Raw genomic sequence first — 24,483 nt, 5'->3', positions numbered from 1 at the left:
GAATCAAACATTTGCAATGTTTGTGGGGCACCTTGATAGATAGAAGGGGGGCCTATCCAGTAATGTGATAATGAAGATATTTGGGCAATCTAGAAGTTTAGAAAATGATGTTGAGACAAAATAAGATCAAAGACCAAATTGCTTATTTGATTTTGCTATTGGCTATTTCAAATGTTTGTTTTGTATCCTTTTCCGCAATGTCCTTCAACACTTTACATTCAAAAATTCATATAGATGCAACATAAACAACATATGAAAGGAAAACAACTTTCTTTGGAAACCTCATCAGTGAAGAGTTATATTTTGTGTTGGTTAGATGATGAATGAAACCTGACTTGACTCGCTATGTCTATTTCCCCGTGTTTAAATGAGACAAAAAAGATATTACCTAATTGGAAATGTTTTGTGTCTTATTTTGTCTTTCTGTGTGAGTGAGCGCGTGTGTGCGTCTGTGTTTGTGTCTGTGAGAAAGAGAGAGAAAAAGAGAGACAGACAGAGATGCACAACGCCTCTAGTGTCTAAAATATAGTATTCTCTGATTGGATGAACAAAAGCGTCCCATCTGAAGACGTCATCAAAAGGCGTCCATTCGAGCACAAAAGTGTTAGTTCAAAATCAAACACAGCGTACCCCGAAATACGGAGTCAGAACTTAACAAACCATCCAACGCCTGATCGCTCCTACCTGACTACCACGAAGGTAGCGAATTTAAAAGCCACTTTAGTAAACACAAGTAATAAAACAACATTTTACCACTCATAGCCAGTGTTTTTATTGTTATATTGGAGGCTAACTCCGCCTAAGTCTCTCCCTTGACCTCCTCGGTGTACATAACGAACACATCCAATGTGAATTTTAGCGGCTATTACGCATTAGCCGACGGTGACTGCCGTGGTTGCTAGCTAATCACGGTTACATCAATAGCTTTCGTGTAAACAACCAGTTGCATTAAATTGTTATTTAGATACATTTTAAGGGAAGAAATGAACAGTCGACTGCAAGAGATCCGCGAGAGACAAAAACTTAGGCGGCAGCTTTTAGCTCAACAGGCAAGTGGACTGCGAGCCCCCTGTTGTTGTTAGCCTGTAGCTAACGTTAACACTGGTGCAAATAACTTAACTGTAACATTACATGTCAATTAATGTCAACATGCTGTAACTCTGAAATGGCAGAATAAATAAATCACATTTCTGCACGACTTGTCAGTTATGATACACACACAGGGTACACATTTGGAAGATTATTTACCGTGCATATATATTGTGTGGATATGAATGCTATTACGGTTACTTTCTAAAAAAAAAATTTAACAGCAGCACATTTGTAAATATGTGACTTTTCACCGACTTTCTCATTCTTGTCCCACCGCAGTTAGGAGCTGAAAGCGCAGACAGTATCGGAGCTGTGCTAAACAGTAAAGATGAACTCAAAGAGATAGAGGAGACAAGAGAAACATGCAGGTAAAGTAACACTTTTATCCCCATAAAACAGAGGACTGCTGGCCAAACATTTCAACAAGAGCTCAAAAGAAATGAGGGGAATTTAAAATGTGCATGATCTGCAAGAACACACTGATTAATGACATGATGAACACAGAAAGTCTTCGAATGCCACACCTGCATTCCAGAGTAGCTGCTTTGTCCCGTTTAGTCCCTGTATATTTACACACAATTACCATATTCACTTACCTTTCCACATTTAATAGCTCCCCTTCTTTAGCATGTAAAATGTTTTTATCTTAAATTTGTCCATCTTGATTGCCAGTTATATCTCATCATTGTGACTGCCAGTTAAGTGATGGATTGAATCAGGGAATGGATCATGGTATGTGTGTTTTGCAGGTCTTCATTTGATAGTTCAGCAGCACCTTCCAAAAGGAAAGCACAAACCGAAGGAGAGGATACAGAAGAAGATGTGGAAGAACAAAAGGTGAATGCAATCACATGTTGGTGAGCGGTAATGTATTTATTGTATGTAGTAGTAATATTAATAATAACAATAATGCTTTATATTGTACTCTTCTGGAAAATGTCACAGTAAATAACATAAAAGAACAAAAATGGGGACATGGTACGCAGATTAAAACAAAGAGCAGATACCTTTAATCTGTTATGGCTATTTAGAAAGTATGCACGGGGAGTGGGGAACATTCAATCAGCCTTTTCATGCAGGTTGTTCCAGAGTGTCAGTGCGCCGGAAACAAAGTCAACATAAATTTGGCCTCCACCCAAAATTGTCGTGTTTCTTTCCTGTTGGCCAACAGAATCGATCAACAAGTATTTGAGCCTTTTGTTGTTTATTTTCTCGTAACTGATTGAATATGTGGTGGATGTGACATTTTTGCATGTACCCACCTATTCTCTGTTTTACTGCTGACTGATTTGAAAATGAAAATCTATCTCTGCCTCTATGTATTATCCTGATGTCTTTATTTGTGTATGTGTTGGAATAGTGGAAAATTGAATTTCCCCTTGGGGATTTATAAAGCATGTCGTCGTCTTCTTCTTCTTCTTCTTCCATAGGTTGTATCTATCGTGACTGTGATTTCTCTTAATTAATACATTTGCTTTAATGTAACTTTCAGTTGTATTTATGTAGCAAGCCACACAGGATCTGTTTAAAGATAAACATTTTAAAAGTCATTTCTTATTTGTGTTCGTTAGGATGTGGTGGAGGTGCAGCAGCCAGATGAAAGCAACCCGTATGAGGAGGTGTACAAGGACTCAAGTACCTTTCTGAAGGTTTGAAAATGTTCCTTTTCCTTTGTGCACACACTAAATATTTTACATCTTGTCTTTTCAGATTAACAAATGAATTAATACATGAAGAAATAGGCTGCATTATGTACAGATACATCAAAGTTGTTAGTGTAGAACAGGCTGTAATTGTTATTGAGTAACTGGTTGGTTTTCATGATCGTAACTAAAACAGCAGTGGCAATACTGGTAACATAAATAGTTTAGTATGAGGAAGCAAATCATGATATTGAAATGCTGTATATGTCACAGGTGATTGATTAAACACTACATGCATAGCATTTTTATAACAGGAAATAACTGGAGTAAAACGCTCTTTCATGAACACCTCTTAATGATATTGAGGATGATTAATTAAGATTAGTATTTTTCATAATGGTTTAATCTACACATGCATTTTAAAAGTTTACATTACCTGATACGGCCATCACTGTTTACAGCATTACTGGGAATCTACACCGACATCGTAGCATCAGACAAACGTGCGCGACACGTAAGAGTCACGGCAGCATCTATTTTACAATCTACACCGGCTGCGGTAGTTGCGATTCCTAGCCAAAAACAGGGGTGGCAGGGTCGCAGTGTGCAGTGTGCAGTGTGCCGGAAAACAGTAGAAGACTTTGCAACCGACTTGTGGACTTATTTCTTAATTGTGCATAAATTCTGTATTTATGTAGGATGTAGAAGTCAAATGAGAATGAATTAATAGGATTGGTATACCCAGATGTTGATAGGTATTCATTGCTCTTTCAGATGAATCTTGCCTGCTCATCTAGCCTATCAATAACGTCAAAAGGACACTGAAAGCGAGGTTGGCCAAAATGATGAGATCACATCATTTAACATGGATCCCTTGGTTGTGGGCATGTATTTACATAGCAGTCAATGGTGTTCTACACTTCACTGACGTGCAACAGAGGGGAAAGATAGACTTGATGCATAAAACCAACAGCAGAAGATTTGTGGAGGAGATTGCAGCATTGACTAACATTAGAGCGGTTCTGTCCCAGCACACGCGTGACAAAAATCCACTTCAAATACGTTGCCTGTGTAGATTTCCCTGTCATATAAATATTTGCTGTGTCATAATCATTGACCTGCTTCAATCATCAGCAATATCTATCTTGGCCCAGGGCAAAATTGAGATAAACATATCTATTTATATACTGCTGATCAGAAGCTGGAATAACAAGTTTTATTTGGCAGGCCGTCCTTTTAGCTAAGCTTGAGAAAAAGTTATCACGTGTTACTAACAGTCACGTGACCAGCTTGTCACCTATCTTTAATTTCAGGCTGTTTAAGTTTCACAACCTGTAAAAACAGGGCAGGACCAGTTTAGTGATAGACATCAGCCACAGAGCATGATTGAAGTGTTAGCTATTCATGCATAACCAGTGCCAGTTGATGTAATTACATGTAAATACATGTCTTACATGTAATTACAATGCACATGACCGGCCTTTTAGCGTGTAAACAATGCATTATTTCAGACAGGAGTTAAAATTGGTGGTCAGTCATGCTGTTATATAAAAATAAGCCCTAGAAAGTCAGTGTGTTTATTCATGCAGAAGGATTCCCATTTTGTTTCTGTCTTAGGGTACCCAGAGTTTGAACCCTCACAATGACTACTGTCAGCACTTTGTCGACACAGGACACAGGCCACAAAACTTCATTAGAGATGTTGGTGAGTAATTGCTTTTGTGTGTGTGGTTGTTAAACATACACGTGCATGCTCGTGTGTGGTTCTGACTTTCTTGTCTTCTGTGCTTCAGGCCTGGCTGACCGATTTGAAGAATACCCTAAACTTCGCGAGCTGATCAGACTGAAGGACGAACTCATCTCGACCACAAACACCCCTCCCATGTATGTTAAAAGATGATAAATATTAACCTGATTGTCAATGTAATAATATAAAGGGAAAATACATTTGATAAAAAAGAGACCAGTCACTGTTTTTTAAAGTGTTGGCTCTATTTAACGTGCGTGTTTGTGTGTTTAGGTACCTTCAGGCTGACCCCGAGCACTTTGACCTGCAGGATTTGAAGTGCAAGTTTGATGTTATTCTGCTTGAGCCTCCTTTAGAGGAATACTACAGAGAATCAGGCATCAGTCACACTGAACGTTTCTGGACCTGGGATGATGTATGTATGCATTCTACGAGTTTAACGCATTTATTAATGATCTTTTCATTCTATCCTGATTTGCAAAGCACTTTGTAAGGTGTGTGAACTCTATTAATTATTAGGGATGCACGATATTACCGGCACGTTATCGGCATCTGCAGATTATGGCTTGAAAATGACATATTGGCATCGGCACCAGTATTTTGCACGATGTCTGCAGTATGGCAGTTTTTCAAAGTTTCCAAAACGACAGCAAGGTTGCTATTTGCAATGGTTGCTCAGCATCGGTCACGCGAGGAGGGGACAAATCTCATCATCCAAGCCTGTCAGAGTTGTATGAATGTTAGCCTACAGTTTTATTTGAAAGAAAATGTAACAAACAAATATTTTGTACATAACCTAAGTTTAAGTAGTTTTCTTATATTGCCCAGTGAATGTGTACATTTTAGCAGCACTGTATCATGTAATTTCTGCATCTGCCAGTGGGCCACTACAATGAGAGCAGGCATGATATCAATTCTACTAAAGGGGAGACTTGAAAAAAACATGCGCCTAATATTTCGGCAACACAATCGGCAATCGGTCAAAAGGGATTGAAAATATCGGCATATCGGCAAAAAATCCAATATCATGCATCCCTATTAATTATTGTATGTTTTTCATAAATGTATTAATGAGGGTTAAGTAATAACCTCAACGATGGCGTTTAATACGATACTGTATAATGAGTTAGTGATGTAGGCTTCTAATTACAGCATCAGCTATGAAGAGTGACAGCCCCTCCTTATGTTCTCTGCTCTCTGTTTTTTGTTGTAGATCATGAAACTGGAAATAGAGGAGATATCAGCGCTACGTTCCTTTGTCTTTCTCTGGTGTGGCTCTGGTGAAGGCTTGGATTTGGGGAGAATGGTAACATAATCCCTCATTCAGTCAAACATTACATGTCTTACTAAACTCTTACTCAGGTTTTGCAAGACAAGGTTTGTAACACAACACTGCATTTTTCTGGTCAGTCAGGAACTCATTGGTTCAGTGTGCATCTGACTACTGTGTTAGGCAACTGTTTGTGCAATGTGCAGACAGTGGCTGTGAATACCTTTGAAGTACGTCTGTTCAGACCTGGCTATTCAAGGCTTAACCCCCTCTGCAGACACCATGCTTCATGTCCAGTAAGCTGTCAGAAAATATATTATTTTCTTTGGAAACTGGTTGTCTGCAGTTGGTGTGACGTGTGTCTTTTGTGAGCTTGTCAGTAGAAATGAGTCACTGCTCTCTGAAAATAGATTTTGCACCCTTTACCAGAGTTGCTTAAGGATGCACATTAAGAGTGTGGAAAAGCTTTTACCTGGTTTCTGTCTTTTCTTTGGTGTCACAAGAACAAGTGTTTATTACCATTCAATATTTATTTTACATCGCTTTTATATTTAGTTAAAAAAAGTAGAGAAAAACTGTGATTGCTGACTAATAGAGCTGACTGTTTTGTTTGTACTATTATCAAAAGCACCAAAAACACAAGTGTAGACTTTAAGAAAAGAAAGACTGTTCTTTCCTATTATAAGTTAGCAACATATGGAAGCATAGTTTTTGCAATTGTGTCACAGCTATTTTTTAAGTCAAATAGCATCCATCTATGGCAGAAAAAGGAACGAAATATCAACCAAACTGGCATAAAAGCCAATCAGGATTTTAGTGCTGATCACTGAGACACTTGGTGACACTAAAATGAAAGGTTCAATGGTTTTATTTTCTTTAAGCACACAGTACAGTCTAGTGGTTTCTCAGAAACACTAGGGTTTGTAATTTAATTTCCATTACATATGTTGTGCTACATAATGCTCCCTTCAGTGGATGGCTAGAGGAAGCCCTACTGTTCATGTGCTATAATCAATATTTCAGCACTAAACTAGGTTCTTGTTTGGCCAATGTAAGACATAGTCCATAATAATACCTACCCTTATTATACCCATTTTAGTGTTTAAGGAAGTGGGGTTTTAGGCGGTGTGAGGATATCTGTTGGATCAAGACCAACAAGAACAACCCCGGAAAGACCAAAGCCCTGGACCCAAAAGCAGTATTCCAGAGGACCAAGGTACAGTAAACACACGCAGGCCCAGCAGAAATATCAAATATATGTTTGTGTGAATGTAAAAATAATATTATCCAATAACTTTGAAAAATGTTCCCCTTCAAAATGTGTACATGTAATGTTAGATACATACTTTAAAGTTTACAAAGCTCATCCAAACATGATGCATTTTTAAAGTGAAACCAGTTGAGATTGTCTATATTGATGCACACAACACAATCCCTCCAGGAACACTGCCTCATGGGAATCAAAGGAACAGTGCGCAGGAGTACTGATGGCGACTTTATCCATGCCAATGTGGACATTGACTTGATAATCACTGAAGAGCCTGAGATGGGAAATGTGGAGAAGCCTGTGGAGATCTTCCACATCATTGAGCATTTCTGTTTGGGGCGCAGGAGGTTGCACCTGTTTGGACGAGACTCAACCATCAGACCCGGTAAGATGGACACGTCTTCCTTGACAAATTTAGATAATATTGGGTCTTTATTAGTGTCTGTGCCTCTGCTTCTGTCTCACCCATCTTGTTTCCTTTTTGCTTCTTCTCATTCTTAGGTTGGCTGACAGTAGGTCCTACTTTGACAAACAGTAACTTTAACCCAGAGACCTATGCCTCGCATTTTCCATTGCCTAGCTCCCACCTATCCGGCTGCACTGAGGAAATAGAGAGACTGCGGCCTAAATCTCCCCCTGCTAAGCTGAAGTCGGACCGTGGCGGCGGAGCACCCAGGGGGGGACGTGGTGGACCAAATGCAGGGAGAGGTGGAGACAGAGGCCGTGAAAGAAACCGACCAAATTTCCGTGGAGACAGGGGAGGGTTCAGGGGCAGGGGGGGGCCTCATAGGGGGTTTCCACCCCGCTAGACCTTATGCTAACCCCACATCTGCCCGGGATTCCCATCTGCATTATCTACAAACGCAAGCCTACTTGTGATGCAGTTGGTATGGATGGTTGAGGGTTGGGCCAATTGACTATGTCATCATCTATTGCTGATGCCTGACATTCATCAACAACCACGGAGCCCTTTACCATCTCAACATCATGATTTAAAGGCCAATTTGATAGACAGCACCCAACCCTAGTGTGCTTAGTGTGTGACAGCTGACTAGTTGTTTTTTATATTTTTCATGGATATACTTAAGAATTTGTTTGTATTATCTAAATAAACTTGCTTTCACAATTTGTACGTTTGTGTAATGATTCGGGTATGAAGACCTGTCCTTGAATATCGATGCACCCATAGAAGTAATATTACAGCTCCCACTTCCACTGTTGTCCTGGTCTGTGATTTTGAATGGTTAACTTGACTCACTTGTCAACTAATGTTAATTGACAGTTAATCAAAAGCTTAATACCAGGATTCCCTTAAACAGCTGCTCTAGTGGCCAAAGTTTGGCACGTGTGTATGCACAGCATGAGCATCAGCTCAGTGAGAGCTGACTGGCTGGACTCTTCTGCTCATGCTCTCTCTGCATGCTGTCGAGCGTGTATGGAGCATGTCACCCAGGCAGCTGGAGGAGGGGTAGAATTGAAAGAATGCCACAAAGCTTTGTCCTTCAGAACAACTTCAATTTACATATTCATGCTGTTGTTACCAAACAGTTACCTCTTTAAATGCCCCGAGGCAACCTGAGGCTTAGTTAAATTAGTTATAAAGCAAGTTAAAACATTAAATAGAAGCTTACCGACTTTGATGTCCTCAGACCTTTACCTCAGTGATGTTTTGCTCTAAGTGTTTAATGAAAGTTTGAATGACATCAGTGCATTTTGAAACAGACCCTGGATAAGGGTAACGGGATAAGCGGTATTGATACTGGATGGATGGCATGCATTTCCCCCTCAGGAAGAAACATAAGTTTAAAAGTCCCATGACTTTACCAAGTGGCATCAGGTCAAAGGTTTATTGTTGAATACTTTGCTTAATAATAAAATACCAGCAACGTTGACAACATTCTCAATGTTATTATCTGTAATTTGTATTAGCGTTCAGTTCATGTTAGCCCTTTAAACAAATATGGGTAACATGGTAAATATACCTACTAAATATCAGCATTTTAAATTCCGATCCTGTTGACATACTGTAGCTTGCATTAGGTTTAAAGCAGTGAAGCCATTATACAGTCTCACAAAGCCCTAGCATGCAGTAAACTGTTAGCCTTTTTACATGTCTTTGTTTCCTCAAACCTGAAGACTGCACAGGTGTTTGTTAGATGAATCTCGCTCAGTCCATTCTTGCTATGCCTGTTAGGGGAGAACACACTACTCCTCCGTCCTATTTGTTTGTACTTGAACTTTGGTAAACTCATTTTTTTCCCAGGCAATGCTTTCTCCTATTTATTTTCTTTTTGGTTTGCAAACCGCAAAGGTTTTGTGTGTGTGACTTTCTCAATTGTCTAGGTGCTGGCAATAGTGTTACAAGGCATGCAACTTTTTATTTTTTCATTTCAATTTACCAATTTTTCTAACAATATATTTTCAAGTTATTTAATTGGTTAAGTGCTCTAAGACTAGGCGAGACCTCCCACTGTAAGTATACACATTTTAACATTAAAAATTAAATGTGTTTAAAAATCGATGAAGCCTCAAGTCTTTCCTTGTATTTCTCTTTAACAGTTAAAAGTCCACAAAATGCCTTAAATTGTATTTTGAACTTTACAATGTTGTTCACTCAATAATTTTGTAAACATTTCCTTATCAAAAAGTATTGTCAACTTCCTCTTTAGAACTATAAATCAAAGAACTTGTGATTGAATGTCTTTCAATTTTATACACAAATAGGCCCTTTTATGCATTAGCACAAAGTATTTACTCCCCGTTCCCCCGTGATCCAATCTACAGGGTCTTTGCATCGAGGACAGAAACTTTCATAAGAACTGATAACAAAGGAAGAAAACACAATTGCATCAATAGAATCGAACATGCTCTTCCCACCCCTGGAGTAATAGGTGGGGGGAGGGGGGGGTTGTTCTGCTGGTTGAACATGAAGTGTCTCTTCCTGTCATTCCTGTCATTTTTCTGTTTCAGTTGACAGTCCCCACCCATGTCTCCTGATCTGGTCCCGTCTTATGTCAGTGCTTTTCGTTCAAACACAAACTTATGAAATACTGAAGGTGCATTACCATATGCAGAAACTGTATGGAAGGATCAACACCAATAAACCAACATAGACAAACAATATAGTCTGGGTAACATCAAAGCTAAGAATACATTTCTAAAACTAAATAAAACAATATGGTTATATTTTGTTACAGTGTAGGAAGCAGAGTGACTCTTCATATGAAGGTTAAACTGTGTTCTCTTAAGGAAGTCCTTGTTTCTTCCCACAAGGTAATTTACTCTCCCTTGCCAATTTTTCTTCCTCTTATGAGTCAGCCTTTAATGCCTGTATAAACATTGTTAACTGTTCTTTCTGCAGTCCTGACAGTTGTTACATTTCCTGTCCTGTTTTGTGGCAGATCTAGACAGCAATGGAGGAGTAGAGAACAGAGTAGAATATTGCAGTGTAAAACTTTGGCAGGTTGAACTTTGTGCGTTGGTGGCACACTTTCAGTAAAAATCATGCAGTGGCATGCTGCATAGTTTAGAACTTTGGCTCATGCAGGGTCTCAAGATGGATACAGTTGTCAACTATAGCTTATCCATTACCGTAGTGTGGAAGTGTATCTTTGCATAAATGTGCCATGAGCAGGGGTGTGGGATAGCTGTGGATGCAGGGAGGGGGCCATAGATAATGCCTATGTACAGGGGCTGGAATTTTGTTCAGTGCCCATGTATGAGGGAAATTAAAAGCAGATAAATTGACATAATGATCCTTACTTAAGGTCTACTTAGGTTTAATCGATGTACGCATCTTAATGAGTCTTTACTGACGGAGCTCAAGAAAGGGTAGTTAGAGCATCTTGAGTTGATATTTCTTTGCAAAACTACTATTTTTGTTTTTTTTAAAGATTATTTTTTGGGCTTTTTGCTTTTAATTGATAGGACAGCTAAAGATAGACAGGAAATGTTTGGAGGAGAGAGTGGGGGACGACATGCACCAAATGATCCGCGGACTGGGAGTCGAACCTGCGATCAGTACAACCAGGACTGTAGCCTCTGTATATGGGGTGCGTGCTCTACCAACTGAGCTAAACCAGCACCTCCAAAAATTAACTTTATAGCTCAAAAACCTTTTATTTACTCATAAACTATCCTGTACTTTAGCTCAAAGTAGTTTTAATATATAATCTAATTGTGCCTCAATATGCCTGTATAATGCACACTTTTTAAACATGACGCAAAAAGCACAAACTGTACCCACTGTGAAAACGCTTATTAGTCCCATGACGTCAAAAAAGACTAAGCCCTTTGTTGTTCTTTGTAAAGACTAGTAAAGAAAATAGACAGAAGACATTTTGTCATTTAAGAAGAGAAAACGACAAAGGACTGGCAATCTTGGTTTATTCATAGCTATAAATGCAACAATTAAACTGATAGAAGCTGTTAACTCTTGTCTTTATTGAATTGAGAGGCAGGTAACCTAAACCAATGGGGTCCCAATGGGGTGTGGGGCTTCTTATTGATAAAACCGGGCCATTTTTAATTAACAGAGGCACTTTAGAATATGTTTACAGGTAACATATGTGGAGTAGATTGGAGATTTTTATGTGAATCAGGGAAATCATTGTGGCCGTGTCCACTCTCTCCCTTTTTACTATGCAGTGAATTATATTTATTGTCCTCTATTTCATATGAGTCTATGTGTCTTGGTTTATAATTTAATTTGTGTTGGACCAAATGTGCATTAAACCTGTAGTATCCAGAGCCATCTCTTTCTAAGTTCCAGATATGAAAACAGGATGAGGCACACACGACTCATTACTAAAGAATGAAACCAGCATATCTTCTCATAATCAGAATGCAAGCATATGAACCTGTGACCTATCTAACTACCTGTCTATCTCTTCAAATAGCCAGATTACTTAATCTCTTTTCTACACCGTTGTCCTTTTGTCGTCTTTCCTGTCATTGCAGGTACAACAGCATTCTGAAACCACACTGTCCTATCTTTACAGTTAGCATACCAGGAATCTGTGTCTAAAATTAGTTGTGTTATATATGTCTAGTTTTGTGATGACTTGAATACTGTAAACATAAATTATGTGTCTGTGTTAAATAGATAGTGGCCTTTTTTTTAAAGGTTGTTAAATATGTAATTGTCGAAGCACAGTGTGAGAGACTGTTAAATACCTGATTTTGAGGCTTAACTGGTTGAAGCTTCTTCTGAAGGATTTGATGCATTCAGTCTGTACAGTAAAAAGCAGCAGATAACCTGCTTCGGCTGAAAATATGATTACTGAAAAAACTAAGTCTGGGCCATGCTGACTTTACAACAATATTTTAGAAAAATAAAGTTTACAATACCCCATTGCAGTAGTGTTAAAGTGACAAAGCAGTCTGCCTGACTAAACTTTTGCTTTCAGATAAAATAGTTGTGAGGGTTGTGATGATCTGATTTGAAGTTATGCTGCAGATTAGTTATCAAGTTTATTTTCTATGCAACAATGTGTCATTACAAAAAAATCAATGTTTTAATGGTACAGTTAAGTTTTGGCACCAGAGGCTGAGACTTAATTGCGACACCTTATGCGTGTTTGAAATAGCAAGGATGCTTGCATTGCTCACAATGCTTTTTTCTCTCAACACCCATTAACTGTTCACATTGTGCCTTGAGCTCTGCTTCATCCTTTCTACATGGAAATGATGCACAGCAAAACAAGTCCTGCAAGTTATGTCATACGTTTGAAAAAACAGGCATTTCTTGTCTCTCTCACAAAAACCTCAGTCACTGACAAATCCTCACTTTTTTGACCCAAGAAGGTTAGGTGTCGGATGCCCTCTTAGTGTCAGCTCTTACAACAATTGCTGTGAATATAACAAGACTACTGCAAAGTTGGACTTAGGACTCCTCTGGGGTAAGACAAAATAACTATTTTGACATGGCTTTATATCACGGAACATTTAAAAAAGGTTAACCATTAAAAAATATACCTTTGCATAACAAATGTTTATGTATAATATAATTTGTTTTGCAAGATTGTAAGTGTAATTTTGCCTTTTTGTCCGATGCTTAATATCTTTATGAATACACACTACCCTTGAATTGGTGATTTTATGTACCAATTTTTTATCATACCATATTGAATTTTCTGACTTGAAATCCAATTCAAGATTTTCATTTGAGCTCTATAGGAAGAAATCTATCACAGGAATTATATCCACAATGTTTGCAATCTATGCTTTTCCCTGATATATGTACCCCTTTAAAGTTGATATATTGACTCTCGCTTTTCTGGTATTTGCTGACACACCTATAATTGTGCTATGTGCTATTAAACCAAATCTTGTTAAATAACAGAAAAAACCTGACAAACAAATCATTGATAAAAGCAGTGCATATTATCCTGAAGGCTGCAATTTTTTTAAACAGTCCATTCTTAACACTGATGAGTTGCTTGGCTGGTCAGGGTGTGGCTGCTCTATTAGCACCTTAATGCTCTGCCAACTAGATGTAACGAATATAATGAGCAACACTTTTGTGCTGTAGCAGTTAAGTTGGTCTAATATAAATTTTAACTAATTTAACACTTCACTTACACAAATTCTTGTAATCACAGACACTGCATATCAAACAAAAGGATCACAGTGTCAGAGTCCTGATAAATTCAGTTCAAGACGTGGTAATTTTTGTAGTAACACTCTCTAATGAGAATTTTTTTTTTGTTTCAGCTAAAATAAAAAGCAGAAGTATCAGTTTATAGAGGCCTAGCTCTGGATATAGTTTGTATATGCTTTTTTAGGTGATGCCTGTGATAGTAAACTAAATGCCCTTTTTGAGTTCAACTTTGACTCTTTACTATCAGACAGTTATTCAAAGTGCAATTTCACAATTCCTCTTATCTTATATATAAGGTATTTATGTTAATTTCAAAGGAAAAAAAGGTCAGTCATTACTATTATGCCAGCTGGCTTATTAGGCAGCAAGTCTCAAAATTTCTGCCTGTCTTCTTTATGGTACCCAAGCTTTGTTGGTGGTATTTATTACTCTCTCTCTTTCTCTCTCTCTCATTGCTCTGCACCATTATATTTTGGGCCTCCCTCTCTTCCATTACCCTCAGGGGCCCAATGTAATGCTACATGTTACAGGTCCAAACTGTTTAGAAGTATGAGACATAAATAATTTACTTTAAGAAGTACATAGAATACAGAGCTTATAAAGTGAACATGTAAAATTACTAAAAATGAAAGCTGATTAAAACAATAAAGCTACAAGCGCTAGTTTTGTTTTCACAGTGGACGGGTCTGCAGTCCTGCGGTATCTTAAAAATGTAATCAATAGTCTCACTGACTTCCCTGATGAGTAAGCATACATCTGTGTTTGAAATCTTGAACAACCCTGGAGCTGTCAGGCCTTTGTAAGATACCACTAAGTTACGCATACTTGTCTCTCCAGATTGTTTGCATACTTGATTAAGCCGGTCTAACACTTAGGGGAGCGTGTTCGATCTCTTTCAAGTATCTGCTAAATCGTAGGTATGAGTTTATCAGTGAGTCACTGCCACACAGTGTAGGAGGATGAAAAACTTGGGCAACCAGAGACATTAAGTCAAAAAGCACTGTCAATCTGTTATTAAATATGAGTAACTATTTTGTACAGTCAGTTTCCAGCTTATCAGGTACACCTAGCTACTAAATGCAGTCCAATAACAGCCTTGCAATAACCATCCCTTCAGATAGGTTGTAATGTTCAGTTTTTGTTAAAACATTTTTTTTTTTTTGAGTTGTGTTGACTCTCAACTTTATGGTATTTTTGAGGCTGATGATTGCAGTGCTGTTGAGTTGTATTGTGTTATATTGAGAGGTGTTTGTAATATTTAGTGCCCCAATTGATGTAAATGGGGTGGACAATATATATTTAAAATATATTTATAATGAGCTCCTGATATTTCACAGGAACAAACACAGGGAGGATGGATCCGTCCATATTCCTTCTCCTATTTGCAGGTAATTTGTTGGAGTGCATTCTTTTTTGTATTTGTGTGTTTGTGCATTTGTCTAATTTTAATTGAATAATAATTAAAAAAAATAATAATAATTCTGACAAAAGGGAAATTATTCTTTATTGGACTGACTTTATATTCGATCATTTTGGCATTTTTCTCCCACAGGACTACTAGGAACAACATCAGCAACAACCACGCCAACAGGTAAGATTACAATGCAATTGTAAATTCTTTGAAGACTACATAAGAATTGAGTACACCGGCAATGTATTCAAATGGTACCACGTGGTCTATTACTTATCTTCATTCACCTGTCATCAAGTGTAGCAGGTGGCGTTAGCAATTTTTTCCAAACAAAACCAAATACTTTCACTATGAAATAACATAACAAGGAAGTGGAGATGGAGAAATGTTGTTATCAATGTGGAGCTAAATCAAGTTGTTAAATGACAAAATTTGTTGATCTCATTTGTTAGCCTGTGGTTATAACCTTTAGACCAATGCAAAGATCCTATGTCACCTTTTAAGCCATAATTATTTTAATCACTTACAATTTTTGACATTGAAGTACATTGATTTCATTTCATTTTTTTTTTATATTTTCAATAGATTTTGTTTGTAACTGTAAAGATTTACATTACTGTCAGTATTCTTCAGTGTTAAGCACTACATTTTTTGTTACTTAAAGTTAGTAGATATACATTTCAGAATTTTTGCTTAATCAGCCACATAAATGTACTACTTTGCAGGGGGAAACTTAGGGGAATATAAAGGATAATCCATATGTATAAATAATAATGACTAAAGGAGTCTGGAGAGTGTCAAATGAAAAGAAAAAATATTGCCAATGTCTGGCTATGAGTAGTATTCAAATGATTCTATTATCTTTATTACTTTTTAGTTATCATAATACAGGAATTCCTTCTTAGTAATAGGTTAATTTTAAATTAGAAACTCATTTCAAACAAATTATTGAATTCTATTGCAAATGTAGCCAAAAGGAAATAGTATTTTGGGATGATGTGGGCAAATCAAAAGATCTAAAAAAAAAAACGACCTTAGGCAAAGCATATGGACACTCTCCATGCTAACGTTTCCGTTCAGTGCTCTGTTGCACTGGTTGCATAGAATTTCTGAATTTCTTTGCGTGTATTACTGGATTTTGTCGGATGAAGCTGAGAAGATTTTTGATGGAGATTGGACATCTGTTTCCAGTAGTCATTGCAGCGGGGGTCATTTGCATTTAATAGGACATGGATCACTTACAAGGTTTGGTCTTCCCTAATAACAGTCAGAGATCAGTGCAAATTACTTTTTAGCTAGGCTGATTTATAAGCCCCTAATTTTTTCAGGGGCTTAATTGTTAATCAAAAGTTTTGGAACATTTTGTAAAATAGGTCCTGAGCTCCAAGCAGTGTGAGGGCCTTTTTGGAATGCAAGGAAGTATTGTTCGCATTGCATGTTTGGCGGCTTAAAGGTGCATCAAAAGTAATGAAACATTGCACTTGAATCAAAACTGGTGAAAATGTTATTTTAATGGGCATGGCTGTGGTTAGCAGCCTTACAGTGCCCCCTTGAAATTTTAGACACAGGGTCTGCATTAAGGTTACTTTAACTAACGTATTACATTTTGTAGGCATATGTATAATGTAGAGATTTAAATAAAAGCCTCTTGCACCCTTACCCAGAAGGTAAGCTGCCATTTGATCATGGTAAACAGTCCATAAGATGGCAAACATTACTTAAAGTTGTATATGGAAGAATGAGTCACTGACTGTTTGATACCTTTAAGGTTGTTGATGCTTTAAACTTTGTTTAAAACCAATCTGCGAGTACGGGAAAAACGTAGAAATTTAACTCTATACATATTTATGACACATTTTGTAACCTCCTTCAAACAAGATTCGTATACAAAGTATAGCATGTAAAGACTTTAATCAAAAATAATTTAAAATGTAAATTTTAAAAAAGATGGACTTTTCTAAGTAACTGTCTTTTTTCCTCACACTACATCTCTGCCAGTCAACACAACTATTTCACCAATCAACACGTCATCACCAGTCAGCATATCTACAACAGCATTCAATAATATTTCACAACAAACCATTTCCACATCACCAACAATAGAGACAACATCATCAGTCAATGCAACCTCCTCCACAGAAAATGCAACCTCACAACCAGTCAATACAACCTCATCTATGGTCAACAAGACCTCAACAACTGTAAACTCATCACCACAACAAATGGCCTCAGCATCAGTCAATGCAACCACACCTCTAGTCCAAGTGGGCTCAACACTAATGAATTCAACATTTACACCTGAAAAAACTATCTCACCATTAGCAACGTCTCCAAGAGGCAATATTATCACATCAACCTCAAAGTCTCATGAAATGACCTCAACACAAATAAGTGCAACATCATCTCCAGTTAACATGATCTCATCACTGGTCGACATGACTTCACAACCAGTAAAGGCAACCTCAGCACCAGTTAACGTTACCTCAAAACTAGTTAACACGACCTCAGCACCACACCAGATGACCACATCACGGGTCACAGAAACCTCTCCCATGACCTCACCTACACTCCATTTAACCACACCGGCAGTCAGTGCAACTACACAAACAGTCCACAAGACATCACCATCAGTAAATGGAACATCAACACCTCTAAACATAACCTCACTGCCAGTTCTCCTGTCCTCAGAGTCAGTTGATTCAACCTCAGCAACAGTCCACACATCCTCAGATCGATTAAATGCAACTTCTTCTCCAGTGATTTTAACCTCAGTAGCAGTCAAGAAATCCTCACCAACAGCATATGTTACCACGCAAGGAGACACAACCTCACTTCCAGTCCATATGACCTCACCTTCACTACGTTTGACCACACCGGCAGTCCGTGCAACCACACAAATAGTCCATAAGACTTCACCATCAGTCAGTGGAACCTCAACACCTCTAAACAGAACTTCACTTCCATTTCCCGTGTCCACAGAGTCAGTCAGTGTAACCTCAGCAACAGTCCTCACATCCTTAGATCAAGTGAATGCATCTTCTTCTCCAATGACTTCAACTGCAATACCAGTGCATAAATCCTCACCAACAGTACATGTTACCACACAAGGAGACACAACCTCACTTCCAGTTCACATGACATCCCCAGTCGTCAACATTACTTCACCACCAGTAAACACAACCTCAGCACCACACCACATGACCTCATCACAAGTCCCAGAAACCTCTCCCATGACCTCGCCTACACTCCATTTAACCACACCGGCAGTCAGTGCAACTACACAAACAGTCCACAAGACATCACCAGCAGTCAATGAAACCTCAACACCTCTAAAAATAACGTCACTGCCATTCCTTTTGTCCTCAGAGTCAGTCAGTGCAACCTCTGCAACAATCCGCACATCCTCAGATCGAGTAAATGCAACTTCTTCTCCAATGACTTCAACCTCAGAACCAGTCAAGAAATCCTCACCAATAGTACATGTTACCACACAAGGAAAGGCAACCTCACTTCCAGTCCACCTGACTTCCCCAATAGTCAACATGACTTCACCACTATTAAAGGCAACATCATCACCAATCCACGTGACCTCAAAACCAGTCAACACAGCCTCAGCACTACACCACATGACGTCTTCACAAGTCACAGAAACCTCATCCATGACCTCACCACAAGTCAACATCACCTCACCTTCACTCCAGATGACCACAGCAGCAGTCACAACAACCTTAGCACAACCGATAAGTACGATTGGCACAACAGCCATGACAACAACACCTGCCCCAGCACCAGAGCCGAAAATAAAGGTGGAATTTAAGTTGCAGCAAACCTTTACACAAGAACTAAATAACAAATCCTCACCAGAGTTCAAGAAATTAAATGATCAAGTAACCACTGCGGTAAGTCCATATACATTCTTTCCATACTCAGATTCAAAATATTGCATTGAAAATTTAGATGGAAACACTTTAAAAGTCCCTATAATCTAAAAATTATGAATATTCTCGTATTATATTAAACGTTCCAGATGCTGTAGCAGGGTAGTAGCCAAGAGTTCAAAATTGAAGTAAAAAATATATTTTATTTGAAATTTTGTAATTTTTCTGAAATAAAATTCATTTACAGCTCAACGCAGTGTATTCAGAAAAATTTGGATCAACCTTCAACCGAACTGTCGTCAAAGGTTTCAGGTATAAAACACTGCTGGCTATTACATTAGTACATTTTTTTGGTGATCTACTCACTTTCCCTTCTGTGATAAGTTGAAATATAGTGGAATACTATACTTTATTGATTACTTGTCTGTTATCAAATCCTTTATCATAGCAATAAAAAAGCTGTAGATTTTATGAACAGTTTTGAATAGTTCTGTTATTCATGAATATAGCCTTCCTTCTCATGGAGCCTTTGAACAACAACAATGGAAACAAGAGCCAAATAAGATTACAGCCATAAAGACATTACTTTTCCAAATTGTTTTTTGTAACAGTCAAGGATCCGTTAAGGTTGATGCTGAGTTGATCTTCAATAAGGTAGATACACTACCAAATGCCAGTTCTGCAGCTGACACTTTGAAGACTGCTGCTTCCAGCTCTAATTTTTCCCTCTCTGTAAACACATCATCTATTACTACAACTGGTAAGAAATTATATCATTACCAAATGTCTAGCACGGAACATTGTAATTCATTTCTGCACGCACGCACTTCCTGCATGATGACAAGAATGTTTAAAATAGAACACCATCAACTATTTGCTAAATCTTATTTACAGTTGTGTTGGCACCAACTGAAGCCCCAGTCACAGTTGCACCTTCAACACTGATGAATACAACTCCTGCACCAGGTATTATCATGACAAAATCATCCATAAAATTGCTAGTCTATTCAATTGAGAAGATAAAATACAGCGCAATTCAGTGCTACTTGCTTTCAGCAAAATGTCAACTTCAGTAACCAAGAGATAATCATCTAAAATGACCTTTTCCTGTACATTGAATAACAGTAATCTACAATCTCATCTCAAGTAATCCCACAATATTACATTATTCTGCATTAAGCAGTTTATACTCTGACACACTGATAGGGTGAGAGAACAAATATTTCATTTAATTGACCAAATCACAATAATTGCACCAACAGTCAACCAAACCACCCCACAACTCCACATGACCTCAACATCACTCCATTTGACTACACTGGCAGTCAGTGCAACCACACAAACAATCCAAAAGACCTCAACATCACTCAATGAAAACTTAACACCTGTAAAGAGAACCTCACTGCCACTTCCCATTTCCTCAGAGTCAGTCAGTGTAACCTCAGCAACAGTCCACACATCCTCAGATCGAGTAAATGCAACTTCTTCTCCAGTGATTTTAACCTCAGTAGCAGTCAAGAAATCCTCACCAACAGCATATGTTACCACGCATGGAGACACAACCTCACTTCCAGTCCATATGACATCCCCAAAGGTCAACATGACTTCACCACCAGTAAAGGCAACCTCAGCACCAGTTAACTTTACCTCAAAACCAGTTAACACGACCTCAGCACCACACCAGATGACCACATCACGGGTCACAGAAACCTCTCCCATGACCTCACCTACACTCCATTTAACCACACCGGCAGTCAGTGCAACTACACAAACAGTCCACAAGACATCACCATCAGTAAATGGAACATCAACACCTCTAAACATAACCTCACTGCCAGTTCTCCTGTCCTCAGAGTCAGTTGATTCAACCTCAGCAACAGTCCACACATCCTCAGATCGAGTAAATGCAACTTCTTCTCCAGTGATTTTAACCTCAGTAGCAGTCAAGAAATCCTCACCAACAGCATATGTTACCACGCAAGGAGACACAACCTCACTTCCAGTCCATATGACCTCACCTTCACTACGTTTGACCACACCGGCAGTCCGTGCAACCACACAAATAGTCCATAAGACTTCACCATCAGTCAGTGGAACCTCAACACCTCTAAACAGAACTTCACTTCCATTTCCCGTGTCCACAGAGTCAGTCAGTGTAACCTCAGCAACAGTCCTCACATCCTTAGATCAAGTGAATGCATCTTCTTCTCCAATGACTTCAACTGCAATACCAGTGCATAAATCCTCACCAACAGTACATGTTACCACACAAGGAGACACAACCTCACTTCCAGTTCACATGACATCCCCAGTCGTCAACATTACTTCACCACCAGTAAACACAACCTCAGCACCACACCACATGACCTCATCACAAGTCCCAGAAACCTCTCCCATGACCTCGCCTACACTCCATTTAACCACACCGGCAGTCAGTGCAACTACACAAACAGTCCACAAGACATCACCAGCAGTCAATGAAACCTCAACACCTCTAAAAATAACGTCACTGCCATTCCTTTTGTCCTCAGAGTCAGTCAGTGCAACCTCTGCAACATTCCGCACATCCTCAGATCGAGTAAATGCAACTTCTTCTCCAATGACTTCAACCTCAGAACCAGTCAAGAAATCCTCACCAATAGTACATGTTACCACACAAGGAAAGGCAACCTCACTTCCAGTCCACCTGACTTCCCCAATAGTCAACATGACTTCACCACTATTAAAGGCAACATCATCACCAATCCACGTGACCTCAAAACCAGTCAACACAGCCTCAGCACTACACCACATGACGTCTTCACAAGTCACAGAAACCTCATCCATGACCTCACCACAAGTCAACATCACCTCACCTTCACTCCAGATGACCACAGCAGCAGTCACAACAACCTTAGCACAACCGATAAGTACGATTGGCACAACAGCCATGACAACAACACCTGCCCCAGCACCAGAGCCGAAAATAAAGGTGGAATTTAAGTTGCAGCAAACCTTTACACAAGAACTAAATAACAAATCCTCACCAGAGTTCAAGAAATTAAATGATCAAGTAACCACTGCGGTAAGTCCATATACATTCTTTCCATACTCAGATTCAAAATATTGCATTGAAAATTTAGATGAAAAAACACTTTAAAAGTCCCTATAATCTAAAAATTATGAATATTCTCGTATTATATTAAACGTTCCAGATGCTGTAGCAGGGTAGTAGCCAAGAGTTCAAAATTGAAGTAAAAAATATATTTTATTTGAAATTTTGTAATTTTTCTGAAATAAAATTCATTTACAGCTCAACGCAGTGTATTCAGAAAAATTTGGATCAACCTTCAACCGAACTGTCGTCAAAGGTTTCAGGTATAAAACACTGCTGGCTATTACATTAGTACATTTTTTTGGTGATCTACTCACTTTCCCTTCTGTGATAAGTTGAAATATAGTGGAATACTATACTTTATTGATTACTTGTCTGTTATCAAATCCTTTATCATAGCAATAAAAAAGCTGTAGATTTTATGAACAGTTTTGAATAGTTCTGTTATTCATGAATATAGCCTTCCTTCTCATGGAGCCTTTGAACAACAACAATGGAAACAAGAGCCAAATAAGATTACAGCCATAAAGACATTACTTTTCCAAATTGTTTTTTGTAACAGTCAAGGATCCGTTAAGGTTGATGCTGAGTTGATCTTCAATAAGGTAGATACACTACCAAATGCCAGTTCTGCAGCTGACACTTTGAAGACTGCTGCTTCCAGCTCTAATTTTTCCCTCTCTGTAAACACATCATCTATTACTACAACTGGTAAGAAATTATATCATTACCAAATGTCTAGCACGGAACATTGTAATTCATTTCTGCACGCACGCACTTCCTGCATGATGACAAGAATGTTTAAAATAGAACACCATCAACTATTTGCTAAATCTTATTTACAGTTGTGTTGGCACCAACTGAAGCCCCAGTCACAGTTGCACCTTCAACACTGATGAATACAACTCCTGCACCAGGTATTATCATGACAAAATCATCCATAAAATTGCTAGTCTATTCAATTGAGAAGATAAAATACAGCGCAATTCAGTGCTACTTGCTTTCAGCAAAATGTCAACTTCAGTAACCAAGAGATAATCATCTAAAATGACCTTTTCCTGTACATTGAATAACAGTAATCTACAATCTCATCTCAAGTAATCCCACAATATTACATTATTCTGCATTAAGCAGTTTATACTCTGACACACTGATAGGGTGAGAGAACAAATATTTCATTTAATTGACCAAATCACAATAATTGCACCAACAGTCAACCAAACCACCCCACAACTCCACATGACCTCAACATCACTCCATTTGACTACACTGGCAGTCAGTGCAACCACACAAACAATCCAAAAGACCTCAACATCACTCAATGAAAACTTAACACCTGTAAAGAGAACCTCACTGCCACTTCCCATTTCCTCAGAGTCAGTCAGTGTAACCTCAGCAACAGTCCACACATCCTCAGATCGAGTAAATGCAACTTCTTCTCCAGTGATTTTAACCTCAGTAGCAGTCAAGAAATCCTCACCAACAGCATATGTTACCACGCATGGAGACACAACCTCACTTCCAGTCCATATGACATCCCCAAAGGTCAACATGACTTCACCACCAGTAAAGGCAACCTCAGCACCAGTTAACTTTACCTCAAAACCAGTTAACACGACCTCAGCACCACACCAGATGACCACATCACGGGTCACAGAAACCTCTCCCATGACCTCACCTACACTCCATTTAACCACACCGGCAGTCAGTGCAACTACACAAACAGTCCACAAGACATCACCATCAGTAAATGGAACATCAACACCTCTAAACATAACCTCACTGCCAGTTCTCCTGTCCTCAGAGTCAGTTGATTCAACCTCAGCAACAGTCCACACATCCTCAGATCGATTAAATGCAACTTCTTCTCCAGTGATTTTAACCTCAGTAGCAGTCAAGAAATCCTCACCAACAGCATATGTTACCACGCAAGGAGACACAACCTCACTTCCAGTCCATATGACCTCACCTTCACTACGTTTGACCACACCGGCAGTCCGTGCAACCACACAAATAGTCCATAAGACTTCACCATCAGTCAGTGGAACCTCAACACCTCTAAACAGAACTTCACTTCCATTTCCCGTGTCCACAGAGTCAGTCAGTGTAACCTCAGCAACAGTCCTCACATCCTTAGATCAAGTGAATGCATCTTCTTCTCCAATGACTTCAACTGCAATACCAGTACATAAATCCTCACCAACAGTACATGTTACCACACAAGGAGACACAACCTCACTTCCAGTTCACATGACATCCCCAGTCGTCAACATTACTTCACCACCAGTAAACACAACCTCAGCACCACACCACATGACCTCATCACAAGTCCCAGAAACCTCTCCCATGACCTCGCCTACACTCCATTTAACCACACCGGCAGTCAGTGCAACTACACAAACAGTCCACAAGACATCACCATCAGTAAATGGAACATCAACACCTCTAAACATAACCTCACTGCCATTCCTTTTGTCCTC

General features: G+C 38.8%; 1 protein-coding gene across 1 annotated transcript; it reads left to right on the top strand.

Annotated features, from left to right (window-relative positions):
• Positions 1-885: 885 nt before the first annotated feature.
• Positions 886-8,145, top strand: mettl14 (methyltransferase 14, N6-adenosine-methyltransferase non-catalytic subunit). The gene is made up of 11 exons (XM_069666179.1): positions 886-1,049; positions 1,372-1,460; positions 1,842-1,929; positions 2,664-2,741; positions 4,353-4,440; positions 4,529-4,619; positions 4,756-4,897; positions 5,696-5,788; positions 6,852-6,968; positions 7,194-7,404; positions 7,521-8,145. The coding sequence occupies exons 1-11, from the start codon at positions 984-986 to the stop codon at positions 7,826-7,828; spliced, it is 1,371 nt and encodes a 456-aa protein (XP_069522280.1). The 5' UTR covers positions 886-983; the 3' UTR covers positions 7,829-8,145.
• Positions 8,146-24,483: the final 16,338 nt, after the last annotated feature.

This window comes from Semicossyphus pulcher, unplaced genomic scaffold, assembly GCF_022749685.1.
Source record: "Semicossyphus pulcher isolate SPU_LCO1_2020_fin unplaced genomic scaffold, fSemPul1.0.p SCAF_17, whole genome shotgun sequence".
Taxonomy (NCBI): domain Eukaryota; kingdom Metazoa; phylum Chordata; class Actinopteri; order Labriformes; family Labridae; genus Semicossyphus; species Semicossyphus pulcher.
Note: the sequence above shows the minus strand (reverse complement) of the source record. Positions and strands in the feature narration are given on the sequence as shown.